This window comes from Pyxicephalus adspersus, chromosome 5, assembly GCF_032062135.1.
Source record: "Pyxicephalus adspersus chromosome 5, UCB_Pads_2.0, whole genome shotgun sequence".
NCBI classification, from domain to species: Eukaryota; Metazoa; Chordata; class Amphibia; order Anura; family Pyxicephalidae; genus Pyxicephalus; species Pyxicephalus adspersus.
In genome coordinates, this window is record NC_092862.1 from 95,958,188 (window position 1) to 95,976,465 (window position 18,278).

An 18,278-nucleotide genomic window follows, 5' to 3' on the forward strand; every position below is an offset into this window, starting at 1 on the left:
ATGTACATGCTCTTCCTGAGGAAGCAGTGAATAGTAAAACAGTGGTTCTGATCATCATGGTCATACCAAAGTTACATTGACTTCTACATTAGTTAGTGATTTTAAAAATTTGAAGACACTGTGTAGAACACTGACATTAGGGCATATAAGCCCATATCTTTCAATGTATTTGATATGATTTTGTGATAATAAAGTTAAGTTTTTATATAGTATGTAGGTGTATATAGATACATGTACGAAAATACAGATAAAGTCCTGGTCAAATATACATATAGTTTGTTTCTAGTTTTCGGAGGCAGAGAACCAGCATAGAACTGGAGGTCTCTATGGGCCTGATTTATTAAAGCTTTCCAAGGCTGGAGAAGATACACTTTCATTGGTAAAGCTGGGTGATCGAGCAAACCAGGAATGGGTTTCTTAAAAGTCTTTTGTTATTTGTTAGCAAATGTTTTCAGTGCTGGACCAGATCCATTCCAGGTTTGCTGGATCACCCAGCTTCACTGATAAAAGTGCATCCTCTCCAGCCTTGGAGAGTTTTATTAAATCAAACTCTCTATCTATCTGAAATATGAAAAGTAGAAATGACTGAACAAAGTATTTAGACTGCCTGTTTTATTGTTTACATTGTGTGTACACGTGTGTGATTAGATAAAATTACAAATTCACAAAATATTACTTTAAAATGTCATGCTTTAGATATAATTTTCTTACCCAATTGTAGAATTTTGAAATCCAGTACACATGGAGAACTGGGGCCAGTCAAATTCATTGGAGATAGCCAGTGCCAAATTTGTGAAGGTATCCTAAAAAACATTATTTGTAAATACCGTGTATTTCTTTTTCAATTTTTTGCAGCCTTATTTGACAAAGCCAAAATACAATTTGTTTTTTGTTTAGCAATCAGACTAGCCAGTATTTTAGTTCTTTACATCATACAGATTTTAAAATATACCAGCTGAAAATAATAAAAATATACATGAAATTAACGCATTAAAAATGATCCAAAATATAACCATTTGCAATTTTGTTTTAGTATATTTGTTGAAGCAAGAAAGTGTTGGCTGGATGAGGTTTGGGACTGTGTCCATGAAATGGACATGAAAAAGTTGGTTATAGAATGCAGAACTATTTTAAAACCAGATGACCAGATGACAATGACTGAAAGTCAATCATCCTGGTACACATACACTTATATACTAGGAACGATTAACTACATGTGAATGTCAAATATTTACATTCATTGCTGTCAATATATACCCCTTTTTGTGCTTTGCCCATATTGCTGTAGTAAATTAAAGGTTCTGTTCTTTCATGTTATTTACTTAAACTGCTTTTAAGAAATTTCTGATAAAGTTGTTTATGCTTCAAACAGAAAAATGCAAACCAGCAAATAACTGATAGCACCTAATTACAACCCAACTAATTCATTTTTGATTTAGGTGACCTTGTTTATATGCTTTGAAGTTCTTGGGCTCTGTAACTTAGCAAATGGAAAGCAAGCTGTAATAAACAGTTTATTTAATCCCAAATAGAAAATACTGGCAAAGCAACATATACAGCATGTTCAATGATACAGGACCATGACTAATCATAAGTAAACAATCTAATGTCTTCAAAATCTAAAATTTACAGATTTTTAATGCATAAGGCTACAGACGACTTGACATTTGATACTTAAGCAATGAGAGGTCTCTATTGCATGTCTTTGAAAAGAAGCTATAGAGTAAGTAATAATTTAAATTATTACATTTAAATTTGTCTGAAAGCAATTTTTGACATTTTTTTTGTTTTTACCTATTTCTGATAAGTACTTATCCTTCTGTGTACAATGTGTAAAAAAAAAAAGGAAAGGTTTTCTTTTATGCTGAAAATGTACATGAAATAGGGCAATTTAACCATTATAACCTAATATATATTGTAAACACAGGTATACTGTATATCTTACAGATGAAACAAGCCACAAAAATTACACATGACACCAACCACATAAGTAACTCCTGACACTAATCACAAGAGCCATCAAATGTTTCTGTTCAATTTGATTAGAGATCACCAGGATAAAGATCAGTATTTTAGCCATATGACCTTAATCACAATGGACATCTGACAACAACACAATGAAAACTGTCACATTGTTGAAAAGAAAGATCCTCATCCTGGCCTATTAGGTTTATGAATTGAGCCTTTAATATAGTATTGAATGTGAGTATATGAATAATTATCTATAGAAATACAGGTAAAACTAAGATTTTATGTCTTGGTTCAGGCTTACTTGGGATGAATGCATTTCTGTAAACTAGCTACTATTTCTGAGGTTTGCATTACTCGGCAGACATACAAAATGTACCCAGAATAAAGGAGGATTGTTTGAACATCTTGGAGAATACACTCAAGTGTTGATTGTTAGTTGCCTACTTCTAAACTTTAGACCAGTTTTTCTCAAACAGGGTTCCAGGGAATCCCAAGGTTCCTCCAGAGGTTGCTAGGGGTTCTTTGAGCCATAAACAATTTGTACATCTCATGTCAGTTTAAGTGACACCAATGATCTCTTTGTCTATCTGTAAGGGTCACATTCTTCCCAATGGCTAGCAATGTAAGAGGCAATCCTCCCACTGACCACCATGCTAATATAGAGCTGTGGATATAGTCATTATAGCAGGGGTTCCTTGAAGACATGAACGTTATTTCAATGGCTCCCCCATGTTCAAAAGGTTGAGAAAGTCTGCCAAATACCTTTGGCTCATGGGTACACACACCTAGAGGAGATACCACTTATACTTAGAAGCAGGAATAACACATAGGGAAAGTTGGACAACATTTCCCTCCCTCTCCCTCCTATTCACAACATTCTCCCTCATATTCCTAAAATAGAGGTGATGTATAAGTTTAGTTTTTGTCTCTAATGAAGAAGTATAGTACTTCGTTATCAGGCATATTACATCAAATGTGCTGTAGTATCTCAACCCATAGTCCCAAACTAAACAAAATAAGAAGTTCCAACTGGTTTTGTAAACCTATAGACCAGGGGTGCCCACACTTTTTTGGCTTGCCAGCTTTTTTCAAAATGACCAAGTCAAAATGATCTACCAACAATACAAACTTTGACTTAATAACTCCTGTGCGCGGTAGAGTTTATTGAAAGGCAGGGCTCTGCGATCTACTCGCGTTGCTTTTGCGATCTACAAGTATCCACCTTTTGGGCACCCCAACACATTTTGGGCTTCAAGATACGTAGACAGTTGCCAATTCAAATTTAGGGATTTCAGTTCCTCAGACTATTGTTGGACAAAGATAACATGAAGATCAGCTTAAATACTACACACATTGGCACATGCTTATGAACACATTAAAACTACTCCTCCTGGATTCCTGTGCTCCCAGTCCCCTTGGGGGTAGGGCTGGTGGCAGAGGTGGTTAAGGCACCACTACTGGAAGCTTTTTGCTTTGGTCTCACCAATAGAAGCCTTGGTGGGTGTTGGTCAGAAGTCCTCCAGCACCATTCCATTCACTTTCCTAGTGGTCCTGTTAATGAGCACTAAAGGAAAACCTACAGAGCACAAATTATATAAAATGTGTTTGCTACCATTGACTAAGGCAATAAGGCTAGGTATAGATAAATGTTTGCAGGGGGGAAATATGGATATCACTGACAAGTTTAACAGGTATTTGTAGTACTGTGCCAAGAGACTAAAGAAACCACTGAAATACAGATAGGCTAAAGTTTGACCTTAAATGCTTGGCAGAAATTTTTATGAATTGTTGCTAATGATAAAATTTGAAGCTATTTAAACAAAATCACAAAATCACTGAAGTATTCATGGCTTATTTTACTCTACATAAGATTCTTACTCTATGTATTATGTAAGGTTAGTAATTACTTTAGTAGTAATTGATTACCTTTAAACAATATGCATTTAATGTTAATTAATTTGATAATGTCACACACAGCAATATTCATTTTATTTACATGTAACCTATATTATATAATGGTTTAGGTAATATAATTAGGGATTTAAAAATTAATTTAAAGCAGTAGCAATGCCTCTGAAAATAATTATTTGGATCTCTTAACAGATGTTTCTTCTTCTTTGCTATTAAAATGCATTATTTTATGTGTGGGTTTATAAGAAGGGATATTAGAATTTAAGTCTGTATGTTTTAAAGCAATTTATTTTAGTGTTTTTCCAGGCTCTGAAAAATGGTAATCCACAAAATACAGCGAAGGAACACTAACAAAAGATTAATTTAACAAAGGCTGGTCGATATCCACAGGCAAGGAGAACAATCATATAATGGATTATGTGTGAGCAACAGAGACTGGATGTACTTTCTATATTCCTCATGCTTTGCACACATGGTGCTTTAGATAAAAGGCAATATATCAATCTTCCCTGAGAAAAACAAATACAGAATGGATGAATGCTTCATCAATATTGTTATTTTTAGACTAAATGGTAATAATACAAGGCAACTGTGTCTAATATGAAAAAAATAAAATTGTCTTTACGCAACAATGTTTACACTATGCTCCAACAAAGTGGATAAGACACTTTAAATTTAAACCATCATGCAAAAAAAAGCCAATAATGAATAACAATAGTTTTTTTTAATAAGAGTTTTTTGATAAAAGCAGATGTGTTTAAAGCTGCTTAAATATTTACTGTTTGTATGGAAGATAAATTCAATCGACTTATTCTGGATAAATACAACCATTGCATGTCATTGTTCTCTTTATATATAAAGTATTGCTGTGTTTCAGGTATGGTGGAACTTGCTTAAAATTTGGTAAACTGATTCCAAAGTAAGACTCCAGTCCATCCATTGGACCCATAAAATTATGGATTCTTTCCAATACAATACAATCCAATAAAATGACAAACAGTTGTCAAATGAACCAGAGCGTCTATCGTAAAATTAAAGGCAATAGCATAAACCTAGCTTGCCCTGCGCTGTTCCCCCTTGATGCACAGTAAAATTCTTCATTTTGGTGACATATTTGACTCAGTGGTTAGCACTCTGGCATTTGCAGCACTAGGTTACAGGTTTAAATTCCAGCGAGGGCACCATCTGCATGGAGTTTGCATGTTCTCCCTGTGTTACTGCCGTTACTCCGGTTTCCTCCCACATTCCAAAAAACATACATTTAGGTTAATTGGCTTCCCCTCAAAATTGACCATAGACTGTGTTAATAACAAAGGACTGAGGGTAGGGACATTAGTTTGTGAGCCCCTTTGAGTTAGTGACATGACTATGGACTTAGTAAAGTGCTGTGTAATATATCAGTGATAAATAAATACAGTAAATACAATAAAGTTAATACTAATCTCCATCTCCGGCTAAGTTCATAAAGTAGTAAAAGGCGTCAGCACATACAGAGACCTTGTACTGAGGTTGCTACATCTTGTTATTTAGACTTCATGTGTTCTAGCACTTTCCCGCTACTATTAAGTTGTCAACCTTCTTTAATCCTGCACAGCAAAGCTCGGATTAGAAAGGAAAGGAAAGACAGAACTATAAGCCAACCAGGCTCTATTATACCACACAGTGCTGCAATATTTTTGCTGGCAGCTTGTTTTGTCATACTTTGATGTAATGTACAGATAGGTCTAAGCAGAGCTTAACGTGACTGTGCTGTTAGGGAGTGGAACATGATCACAAGACTGGCTGGACATATTTGGGAATCTCATATTTAACTAACCTATATGACTAAATATTTCTGTTGCCATTACATCTAGGTACATGGCCAAAAACATGTGGCCACTCCTTTAAACTATGGGGTTACTGTGTGTGCAGCTAAAAGGTTACTGATAATACTACAGTATACAAAACTATTTTGGACAATTGTGTCATTCCAACCTAGGGCAACAGTTTGGAGAAAGTCTTACATTTTCTGCTGCTCTACCTCTATTTTTTCCTGTGCTAAAAGACATGGTTTAAAAAGTTTGATGTGAAGGAAGTGGCCCGAACATGGCCTTCAACCTACGGAAAACCACATGTCTTTCTAGAAAATTGGGGCAGTTATAATTGAAAAGGGTTGGCAAAATCTATATCAATTGCCATGGCCTTGGAGTATGAAGCTCATATAGGTGTAGGTGTATGATGTGTAGGCGTCCACAAATAGTCCTTCTCTAAGACACTCTTTAAGAGAAAACTTTCCCCCATTATATAAATGTGGTGGGTCACAAAACCTTCAGAAAAGGATATGACTTTGTTACCCCTAGCAATGTTCATATAATGTGTGTTGTGATTTACCTTTTCCTGACTGTGCAGTGAGTTATAGAGCAAGTGCTATTTGAATTTCTACACAGAACAAATGTACAAATTAAACAAAATTCAAAAGATTTTCTTTTTATCCCACAGTGTGATAAGGAGGAATCTGAACTTAGAACAAGTGAAAACAAGAACATACTGTATTTGGTTAAAAGCTCTCAATGAGTAAACTGGGTCAGTGGAGAGTGAAGACCTTCCCCTTGTGTACAGTGTACAAAGGCGGTGAAACATGTGACAATGATGAGAGGCGGCTTTTCAATACACAACTGTGCTAAATAATGTAGTTGACTGCTCTGTTATTATTTCATCTCACGAATTTTGTCTCATAGCCAATGTTCCATAGACCTTTTGTAGGTGGAACACAGGAAAGAATATTCCTAAATTATAATAATTCTTGATTTAATAATGGAGAAATACTGTAATTGCAGAAATACTTAAAATAAATGTTTGATTACCTTAGAATACTGTGCAGGTGTGACCCATGCAGGGGGGATGTGGAAATGGGCTGCTGCTGAGTCTCCTAATACTACAATACCTTTTGCATCTGTACCTGAAAAATAGATATATAACAAGTCAATTGGATACATTATGCAGAGTAAGGTGTACAGTGTTTTTCATAGGCAGTTTTTTCTATATTAGGCTCTATTTATAAAATAGGCAATCTGACATTCCCTAAGACATTCCCTGGTGGAAATCAATTACCGCAATTGAAACACATTGATCTGAAAGATTCCCATGATGTTTAGGAGAATATCTGATTTCCTGTTTTATACATAGAGTTCATTGTGTTTAAATTCTACAATGTAAAAGTTTATAGTGTTGTTTTTTTAATGTATTTCTTGTTTCTAACCAAGTATTTTGCCAATACATTTTAAATGCAAGTTTAATAAATTTACATTTACAGTGCATGGAAGTTATCATGTAATAAATATCTGCTAAACTCCAAACTGCAGACAGCAGGACAAAGACTATTCAGCTAAAAATGTATTAAAACCAATAATAATAATTATAAAAAATGCTAAACATTTATTAATCATAAACAAAGTATTTTTAGATTGCTCTGGTTTGCTGACTTTTAGTTTTGTGGGAAACAATTCTAGCAAAAAGTTGGCATTCTCTACACACCTAATGTGTTATAATGTAAGTAAATGTGTGCCAAATGCCAGTGCATACTTCAAAATGTGGCAGCAAACAAGAATGTGGTGATTCACTTAGTTACATGAATGAGGTGAGCTCTACTGACTTTAGTAATACAATCATGTGAAAGCAAAAATCATGTTTGAATCATGTTTGAATGAATTGTCACCATGTTCACATGGCAATGTAGTAAACCACTTTGTTAAGTAAACAGTTTAAACTATTTCAGTAAATTAACCACAATGACTGCAAGTTGTCCAGATACTGAAGCGCCAAGCAATACCAGACCATAATATTTTCATCCCCATGCTTCACAGTTGGTATGGGAGACCTGTCTCATACACTAAACATGTCTAATGGTTTTGTAGACAGGCAACTTTATCTTTAATTTATCATTCCACAACTTTGAAAGATATGATTTACTTACTTAGCTTTAGCTTACTAAATGAGGTAACAATTGCAGAATAACTAATCATTTACAACCCCATGCAAAATAGATTGTTGCTAGCACGTGATTGGCTGGTTAAAGTCAATGTTAATTAATACTTGCAAAGAGATAATTCACTAACTGAACAGTAAAGCCGCATACACACATGCAATAATAGTTGTTGCAAAGGATCTTTCACGATCCTTTCCAATGACTAGCACTGCACGACACATGAATGAGTGCTGTACATACAGCACCGTTATGTTCTATGGTAAGGGGAGGGGGAGAATGACAGAGAGGCACCCTGCTGCGCGCTCTCCCCCTTCCCTTGCATTAGGATCATTAGTCGTCCATCGTTCGTGGATCCGCCAGGAAGGTCATTTGGAAGATGGACGACTGGCGCTGTACACACGCCAGATTCTCACCCGATATCGGCCCTGAGCCAATTATCAGGCGAGAACGGTTGGAGGTGAGTAGGTAGCTTAAGTTAAGGTAAATCTCCCTAATGAGTTATGGATGGAAACAAGATAAAGCAAAGTTTAAAAATCTGCAGTTACAACATTTCCTTACTCAATCCAAAAAAAAAAAAAAAAAGACTTTGTGCTTAGATATACAGTACCTGTTGCTCCAATTCTGCTAAACTCATAATAGACTACACATTGATGACATAAATGGCTACAATAAAATATCTGATGACAAGATTGGTGTAAATTTATGGTCATGTTTTTTGAGCTCACCGATAAGGCTGTCGTTGTAAGGCTGTATCCACTTACAAAGTTTGACAATAAAATTAGCACATAAATTGTAGTTCAAAAAAGAAAATGATTTAAATATATATACTGTACCTTCACAGAATTTTTTCTCATATGGAACTCCATCTTTTTGGTCAAATCCCTTTAGGGAGAGGGTACAAAGAGGAACATTTTTATCAGTATTCCATAAAATATTTGCTTACAGAAAAACTATAGAACGATTTCATTATTATAGCAAGCTACTAGGTCAAAAATATCATGTAAAACAATACAAAGCTAGATGTTAGTAGCTCACCTTCTGATCTGTGAGAAAGTATTGCTAAAACTATGTACAGACATTAGTTGATTCTTGTCCGAGATGAAGGTTTGGGTGGAGGTGAAAATCTGACATGTACAGTGGTGCCCCAATGTATGTTTATCAATTTCATCCGATGAATGAAAGACTAATTGGGAACAACCACTGCTCACATCTATGGAGGACGGCACAGCAGTATTCCACTGACTTTCTCTTCCCCAATCCCTTTTCTGCTGAACAGAATGGCAATGTGTGTACATTACTTGTTCAGTCATTTGTCACTGGAAACCATCAAAAAGATCATTTCCAACCATAAGCATCTGAAATCCATTGGATGTCTGTGCAGGGTTTAAGAGATATCCTAGAACAATAAAGAGTCTGTCCAAGAAGAATAAAGAGTGTAGCAGGAAGTGGGAAGGAATGTACATTTGTTTTGCATGTATGTATTTACATATGGAGATCTTCCCCCTTTAGGTATAGTGGATGATAGATGGTCTACTCATAAGATTTTTTGGTAAAACAAAAAAGCTGATCTAATATTGTCCTATAAAGGATCCCAATGAAGAGTGGGTTAAACCACAGGGGCATTTACCACATGTCCCCAAAAGTTTCTTTGGATCGGTAAATTACACCTGAACATCTGACTGCAAAAACTTCTTGTGAGTAAATGCAACTAAATAATAAAAAAGTAACAGAAGGTTATTCCTGATTGGTTGCAACCAACTCAACTTTTGTCTGATCTATTCTTTTACCTCATATAGACACTGGTGTGTGTAGCTATGCTTGAAAATGATCCTTATTATCATAATAAAAATAAAAAATATTACAATAAAATATGTAAAAAAAAAATACATTAGTTACAAGCTTTAAATGTTTTTGTATTTGTAGACTGTGTGTAATAAATTCTTAACTTCTAATATAATCATGCAATGTTTCATAAACAGATTAAATTATACTCACCCAAATTCCGTTGCAATTTGAGTCACGCAGAGCATCCCAGTCTTCAGGTCTGAAAGAAAAATATCAACATATATCTGTTAGCTCTAGTCATTTAACAACCCTCTTTGCCCAAGAAATGCAAATTGCTGCTGTTACTAAGGCACTATGTATTCCTATTACCAATGTATTTTGTTTTGATTACCATAATAAACTCATATAAAATCAGAACATCTGTTGCTAGAGTGAACGGCTCATTCCTTGTCATCCAAATTACAAAATTGAACATGAAAAAACAAAAACATTTTTATATAACTCTAATTATTATGATGATTAGTATGGAAAGACACTGTCAGCTTGGTAAAGCAAGACACATTTTGAGATGCTATATTGAAGTCTGATTTACATTTAGAGAGAAAAAGATGTCAATATATAACCACTGCAATAGGCAGGTAAGCAATTATAGATCAGGGAGCAGGAGCATAAAACAGTGAGTAGTCCTAGATTACTGCCCATAGACATAGGAGCATGGCAGACATGCAAGCACAATTAGACTTTCAAAATCATTTTGTTTTAGGGATATTTGAATAATCATATAAATATCCTATGTTACTGCCTATGGCTCAAAGAAGTGGAGTTGCAATGGTGCAGGCTTATCTCTAGGAAAAATGACAATGAACTATGGTGATTGTGTGAAATAATTTACAGGGGTAATTTCTATTTCATAGTCAGCCAAGTGGTGAGGTCTGTTGTTGTCCCTACATAAAGGGATACTGTTCTAAAAAAATATTGCTTGCCTAGTTGATGTTCTGATCCTCTGCCTCCAATACCTTGCAAATTACTGACCCAGAATTAGAACACAGCTCATACATGTGTTGATTAAGACTACTTGACCAAAGGATCAGCTTTACATTATTAATATTATTATTATCATTATTAATAATAAATATTATTCATATAGCCTCAAGTATTACGCATCGCTGTAAATTAAATAGGGGTAGCAAATGACAGACAGTGAGGAGGAGAGGACCCTGCTTAAAAGAGCTTACAATTCAAGAGCTTATTACATTCAGTCATTTAGCAGTCTTTGCAATACGTTAATCAATGGCAGCTTATATCTCAGAATAGGTCCTCTTTAACCCCCCTGGCGGTATGAATAATGAGGATTTTTAAATGCAAAAGCGGTGCATTTAAAAATCATGATTATTTTAAATTTCCCGCCTGGTCCCGCCTACCTGCATGACGGTCCCGCCCTTTAGCCATGAACTCGCTAGCAGATGCCCGAGTGGCATCTGCTTTCCCTGACCTTGCGTCCCCAACAATCACACGCTGGGGGCGCAAATGTCAGATGGGTATCGCCAGCTTGCACAGATCGCTGGGGTACACTGTGGACATCGCTGGAGGACACCGCGGGCATAGCTGGAGTACGTTGCTGAAACATGGGAGTTTTAACTTCCCTGGAAATTTCACCCTGAGCTACACTCGGGAATACCGCCAGGGAGGTTAGTAACCCTCTTCTAATATGCTAATCTACAATATTATAACGATGACTAGGTTCACATACTCCATTCTGATCTTCACTGGTCATGGAAGTCAATAAGCAAGGTTTAGAAACCAAAAGTAGCCTATCAAGATAATCAAAGCATAGCAATCCAAAGGATAGCAAATCCACCAACAAGGAAAAAAATGATCTTCTATTCTGGTACTGAAACTGATTTGTGGGTCTTCACATGAAAAATGTGTGGATGTAAACTTTAATTATTCAAATGTATACATATTGGACAGAACCAAGTAAACAGGATTCGTTTTTCCCTACATTACTGGATAATTGAATCTTAAATCTTTACACAATTTATTGTGTGAACATCCTGAAAACCTTTGGTAAATTATTCTCAGTGTGTCCATTCACCAAGACATGAGCACATGCCCAAGCACAACTTGCCCACCAACACCAAGACAAGGATTCCAAGAAAAGTTGAGGTAGCAAATAAACATGTGGGAAGTATACAGGTAGTCCCCGGGTTACATACGAGATAGGGACTGTAGGTTGGTTCTTAAGATGAATTTGTATGTAAGTCGCTATCGGTACATGGTTTTAATAAATGCAATAAGAACAGATGTTTGTCTCAACATATTATTAGACAGCATGGTCTCAGTTACTGTATGACATCCTCAATGAGAGTTATTCACAAGCAAATCAAAAAAAAAACTTTATGGAGCCTAGACATTCATTAACTTCTGGAGCAAACTGTGCTTTGATATGCAAAAAGAAACAACTGCAGAGTTTGTCTTGGTCATTAAAAAGTTACAAGAGTGTGCAGAAGAGCTCAGTCTCAGCTGTGTTTAGCAAAAGATTTCTTATGCAAGTCATGCAAACCGTCACCCCCCCCAAGCCGCCATCCTGCAAAGGAGGGAGCAGGGAAGCCCCTTTCGCAACTAGGATTCGTCCGTATGTCGGATATCCTTAACCCAGGGACTACCTGTACACCGAGTGGTCGTTCATGACAAAGAACTTGCTGTGTCTTGAGAATTCTTTGAAGGCCACTCATACATGATCCAGCACAAGACAGAAGATGCAAATGATTAGAATATTTCTTGCAGAAATCGGACAGTGCATGTAATTTAGACTGTAGGCCATTTTGCATGATAACGTACAGCAACTTTTTCTAAGCAAAACCAATTTATAGGAGCCTGCAGAAGTAAATGTGGATCCAGGCAGAATGTCCAGCAAACAAGTACTGGTCACAAACCTCTGCCCAACAGTTCTAAGTTCCTCAGCCACACTCTTTCATAAAAAGGAATAAAATGTAATGTTATAAAAAAATAGAGCTAGAAATTATTTTAAAACAGCTAGGTTAATATATTTATCTTATTTTCTTTTCTTTTAGTAAAATGCTAAATGTGAATCCAATGTTTTAATGTAATGTACAGCTGTAAATCACACAATTCACATTGTTCTGTTAGCTGCAAAGAAATGGCTACAATTGTTCTCATTCCTATATCTTTCTAAATCATGCTGTTTATTTTTTTACACACACAAAGAACACATCATATATGGGGGCTTCTTTGTCCTTGTAAAACAATGGTAGCACTGAGGGTAAGGATTTGTTGTTACATGAGGCATTGTTATGAAAGACATTGTACAGAATGAGGACAAAAATTATAGGTCATACCAGTAAATGATCTGTATATTGTGTCATCATCTTCATGTACAGTAAATTGTGATTTTGCTTTATTTTTTTTATTCTCGACTATCAGTTGTTTATACTGTATATAGTTAAGAATCAACTGAGATTTTATTTACTTAGTAATACCATTAAAAAGAATCTTGGTTTATACTCAGGTGACACCCAGTGGCATGTCCTAGAACTGCATTTGTCTCAGAGCTGTCAAAGACTAGCTGTTTGTAACTCTTTACAAATGCCAATTAAGAGCATTCTTCAAAGACCTACTAATGACTTTCTCTTTCATAACCTCGTCACACACATGGCTCCAAGACTTTTCTAGAGCTACCCCAACCCTCTGGAATGGTCTTTCAAGTCCTATTTTCCCCTTTCAAATAACACACAATGGATACATTTATTTACATCAATTATATTGCCATTTCTCATGATTACTAATTACATGATTAACTAATAACAAGAATTTTGTGCCCTAGGTTTTTATACTTGAGCCACTGTAGTTTTCCTGTTTCTTTCATGTAAAAGTAGTAACCTTGGTTTTTATGCTGATTTTACAGTTTCCAGAAATTTGGGATAACGGCAATAAGGAATCAAGGTGTACATCTGTCATATATTAAACTGTTGCATTTAAATTGATTTACAGGACAAAGACTGTTAATGAGCATCCTGGCATTCATCTTTTCATCCTGCTATCTTGAAATTCAAAAAGCTGCCAGTACTTTCATGCGACTTCCATTAATTATGAGCCTGCAAATCCACGTCAAGTGCTCTCTGGTTCTCAGCAACGCATTCTGCCCACTGCAAAATTATGTGAAACAAGGTTGCAGTTCCATATGGAAATTTGTAAAAAGCCTGATAATTCTAGTAAAGATAATATGAAAGCTTTTAGAAACATGAACCATTTACTTCAAGGTTAAGAGGAGTTTAGTTAAGCTACTGCCTAATACGAAATAAATACCATAGGTTTCCAAACAGAATTATCTATTTCTTTATCTGTACCATTTTTTCAATGCCAGCTAATTAACATTTGCCACCTTATCATCACAAATATATCTTCTATAGATAGATCAAATAGAGAGTAGCTACCGCACTCAAATATTTCTCATGAACTAAAGAAATCATGTGACAGACCATTGTACCGAATCCCCTGCTTCATTCCTATGTCTGTCTGAATCATCTTCCTTTGACAAAAAACAGTGGGACTCTGGGAAGGTATGGCTAGAGTAAGCTTTAGTAAGGAGGGTCCATTAATTAGGCTATAAAAATTGTCATTTGCCATTATGACTTTTTAGAAAGTTAAAAAAGAACAGTCATGTAGTGGAAAAAAAAATTATTATTACAAATTAGACATGTTGTAAGGACCCAACCCAAGGGTCATCATTGAGGTTTCCATAGGGAAACATGCTCTATAAATATGACTCTGGTGGTATCCCCAACCTGAAGGTCCACAGCACTATTTTTTTCCATTTCCACTGCAAAAACAGCAATGCCAAAACCTCTCATCTGTCTACTAAACCCAGCATAAATAACACTTAGTAATCATGCTATGAAGTACATCGGTAAGGGTGGCAATGCTCTATCGCTGTCTCCGAATTGTGCTTCTGGATTGTCACCCAATCACACAGAAGGGAATTAAAAGTGGCTGTTTCAGCAAACATTTTGCAGGCAAGCACTAGAAAAAACATCAAGAAGACAACTTTTTATGATACACACTGCTTCACCAAACTAAATATGATTTAATTAGTGTTTGCATCTGGTACGGCCTAACCATGTTTTCTCTACATGTTGAACCATGATCATGATGTTCGCAAAAGTTTTGTAATGACCGTAAACTATGCGCACAGCTGCAGGCTGATATAAATGTCTCTATGAATCTTTAATCACTGGACTATACTATACTATACACTGACTATATAAAATAGTCTAATAAGAAGTCATAATTAACATAAATGAATTTGTTTCTTACATGGGCAAGGAATTAGTAATTAAAATGCTTGGCCTTCATCTTAACGACAGTATCAGTTTGGCATTTACATAAATGAAATATCAGAATGCTCAAAGGTCAAGCTGAACTTCTAAATGTTGCTTCAGCTAAGAGGTCACATTTGTGTGATATGTTGGAAAATATCAAGTTCTTTGTGAATATTTTTCCACTGGTAGATATTTATTTTCCACAATACAAAGTGGGCTTAATTTAGTAAGGGCACATGTTCCTCTATGATTTGTTTTCATATCAGATATTTATTCATCTCACCGTAGTTGTGGCCTGTTCCTCAGTGTGTATTTGGAGAGGAATCAGTCCAGTTATCGAAGTCTCTCAGCTTTATTTATTATTTTACTGTACATATATTGTTCTATTTGGTGGGGAGGATGAGCAAAAGGCTATCAGCTACATCTGACCAAGTAGAATTCAATAGTAGTCATTAGCTGTTTAATGATCCAGCACAATGGATTGTGATCCATTAGGGAAGGATGACAGCTATGGAGATGCAAAATATTTGCCCGAGACTCTCATGAATTTATTATGAGTTTATTATGAGTTTATTTTGTGTGCCGAAAATCTAGGCTCTATTTAAAGTTAGTATTGAACATGCTATGTCTCTTCTGCAGTAACACAAACTTACTTCTCTGTTTGCAATTTTACTTAATGTACCTCTCTTTTTATCCTTCATCAGCACTGACATTTCAATTGGCCTTCTCCCAGCTTCTTCAGCCTCCCTGGTTGGCCAGACCAGAATGGCGAAGCTTCTAAGCATGCGCATGTGAGTTCATTGATACACTGCCCCTGATTCATCAAGCAAAATCGGATTATCGGTCGCGCATTCGTATTAGCGATCCGGAAATTCAGGATGCGAGTGGACGCGCGCACTCGAGTCCCGGACCGCGGTAATCCGCGATCGCGGGTCGCGCGTATTATCGCGCATCCAGCGATCGCGGATTTCAATGATGAATCAGGGGCACTGAGCTGTGCATCCAGTGTACATTGCAGAGATGATTGCAAACAAATAAGTAAATTTGTTTTATAGCAGATAAGACATAGCCTGCCTTCTATAAAAAGGAATCTGTCAACTCACAGTTTTATCATTTGTAGGTTTAGTTCTGCTTTAAAGACAGAAAAAAGTTGAGGATCTTAAGCTGAAGATAAGCAGAACAGTAAAACAAGGAAGCTTTCAGGTACATAAATTAAGATACACTTACCTTCTGCCTGGATAAACAGACTTGTCAAAGTCATTGCAATCTCTGCCTCTCCAATGATATCCACGTAAGGACTGCAGTGGAGAAAAGTGCCATCGTATCAGTGACAATATATATATACTGAAAGAAATATTGAGATGGATGACAGAGAGATGTCTATAGCTAGACGTGTCCAGTGCCTCTCTTACACAGTACAGTGACAGCCTGGGGGCAGGGACAAGACCTAGTTCAATTACTTAACTACGGTAGAGAAAATCAGGTCTTCATGTTTGCTATGCTTTGCAGATATATGAAAAATAAATGGGCAGAAATACCAATGCTTTTACAAGGCAACATTAATTACAATAGTGTTCTTGTAATTTGTGATAAGACTTTCACATTTTCACAGGGTTGTTCTTCAATACTCTTGTTTTTTAAAATAATCAGATTTGAGGGAGTTCCACTAGAAGGACTGTTCTATTTTAATGTGGGCAAATACACTTTCACCCTTTGCGGATTTGCAGTGTAAGCTTTAATAAAATTAGAATTATTCATAATGATGAAATGCTTTAGCAATATTTCATTTATTAACTTCTGTTTAGTTAAAAGTAAATACATCTGTTTTCCCTTAACCCAGGAGAAGAGGACAGGGAAAATTAAATTCTGCCACAGTGGAAAGGAAGTACAGGGAAAGTAAGTTTTAGCCCAGGGTATGGCTGCTAATATTGCAAATCTGTTGTTTTGCTCTGCATTGTTTTTTGAAGATCAACAATACAATGAAAATACATTTTATTTTTATTCAACTTACTGGAAACATGCTGAAGTTATCTTGATCAAAATCTTCTGCTGGCTCTGATCTAGGAAGTTATGAAAAATTGTCACTATCTGAAAAACCAAATTTTCTGTGGTATATGGATTTTTTTGTTATTTCTAAGATTTCAATTATCTCCCTGGCACAGTCAAAGCAGCTGCACAAGCCCTGGGCATATGTGTATGTCCCGGGCAAGTCTGAAATGTCTAGACACACACCATAAGGAAATCCAAGTTTTAAGGCATTCTGACTGACAGTTGTCATTTTTTGGGGAGGGAAACCCTTATATACAGCAAAGTCCAGGCTAGAGAAATGGTTGCACTACATAAATAAGTTTACTTTCCTCATAAAGTTCAATGATAGTGTACTCCAGGAGCAGAGACATGTTCAGCATTTGACTATAAGGGGATTTATATATTTGTAAATGGGAGTTTGAATGTGGATTCAAATCTAGTATATAAATTGAGTTGAGTCTTCCAGGGAATTCTAGATTTACAGGAAATATATTGAATTTGTTACAGTTGACCCAGAAACAGGATAAAGTTCCAAAAACACATAATGACTATAGAAGCCCTCTTCAAGGATTGGTATAGATTAGATAAGTATGCAACATGCCATCTATGTATAAGAATTTTTTTTTTCAGGAGTATATATTGTGATATACTTGATACTTTAAATAATTCAGATAAACTTTGCCGATTTTCAGTATAACAAAAAAAGAGGGAACATAGGACAACCTGGTCTTGTATCTCAGTAAATCAAAAAAATGTCAAATATTTTGTTGTTAACTGTGATTATTGCTGCAGGATTTCAATATAGCAATTTTGTTCAGTTCACAAAAGTAGGTCCCATTCAAAATAGGAAAGCAGAGCGATTAGGTAAAGCTATTCAATATAATGAAGTAGACAGCCAAAAGAATCAGTGGTTTTGTTTTTAAGAAAGCAGTGATGGCATTAGCAATTTCTAGGAATTTTGGTTTATTTGAAGAAGTTGCTTTGTGTCAATATTTGTTTGGTTAATCTTAGATAAATGCATAACATGACATGAATGTTTTTTATTGGCAATGGCAATAAGGGTGGTTTTATCACATGCTGAGATTGCTTAGGAACTTAGGGGGATGATCTTATCCAATCTCAGCCATACCTGCTTACAAATTATCAGCCTTTCCTCATTTGATTTGGAAAATATTAATATACACATTGAAGCAGGTGCCTGTAAATGTACACATTTAATGCAATATTGATCATTCATTGATCCAAACATATCACATTGAACATTGAGCAGTATTTAGGAA

General features: G+C 35.8%; 1 protein-coding gene across 2 annotated transcripts in view; it reads right to left on the reverse strand.

Annotated features, from left to right (window-relative positions):
* Nucleotides 1-18,278, reverse strand: part of AOAH (acyloxyacyl hydrolase) — a 76,173-nt gene that overhangs the window by 20,895 nt on the left and 37,000 nt on the right. For both annotated transcript variants that reach the window (XR_011920912.1, XM_072412193.1), the window contains exons 7-12: nucleotides 16,982-17,030; nucleotides 16,198-16,268; nucleotides 9,842-9,890; nucleotides 8,680-8,728; nucleotides 6,726-6,820; nucleotides 712-803 (exon numbers count right to left, since the gene is read on the reverse strand). Coding sequence is in view for 1 of the 2 variants with exons in the window: in XM_072412193.1 (XP_072268294.1) it covers nucleotides 712-803; nucleotides 6,726-6,820; nucleotides 8,680-8,728; nucleotides 9,842-9,890; nucleotides 16,198-16,268; nucleotides 16,982-17,030 (405 nt within the window). In the remaining variant the exon portion in view is untranslated. The remainder of the gene's footprint in view (nucleotides 1-711; nucleotides 804-6,725; nucleotides 6,821-8,679; nucleotides 8,729-9,841; nucleotides 9,891-16,197; nucleotides 16,269-16,981; nucleotides 17,031-18,278) is intronic.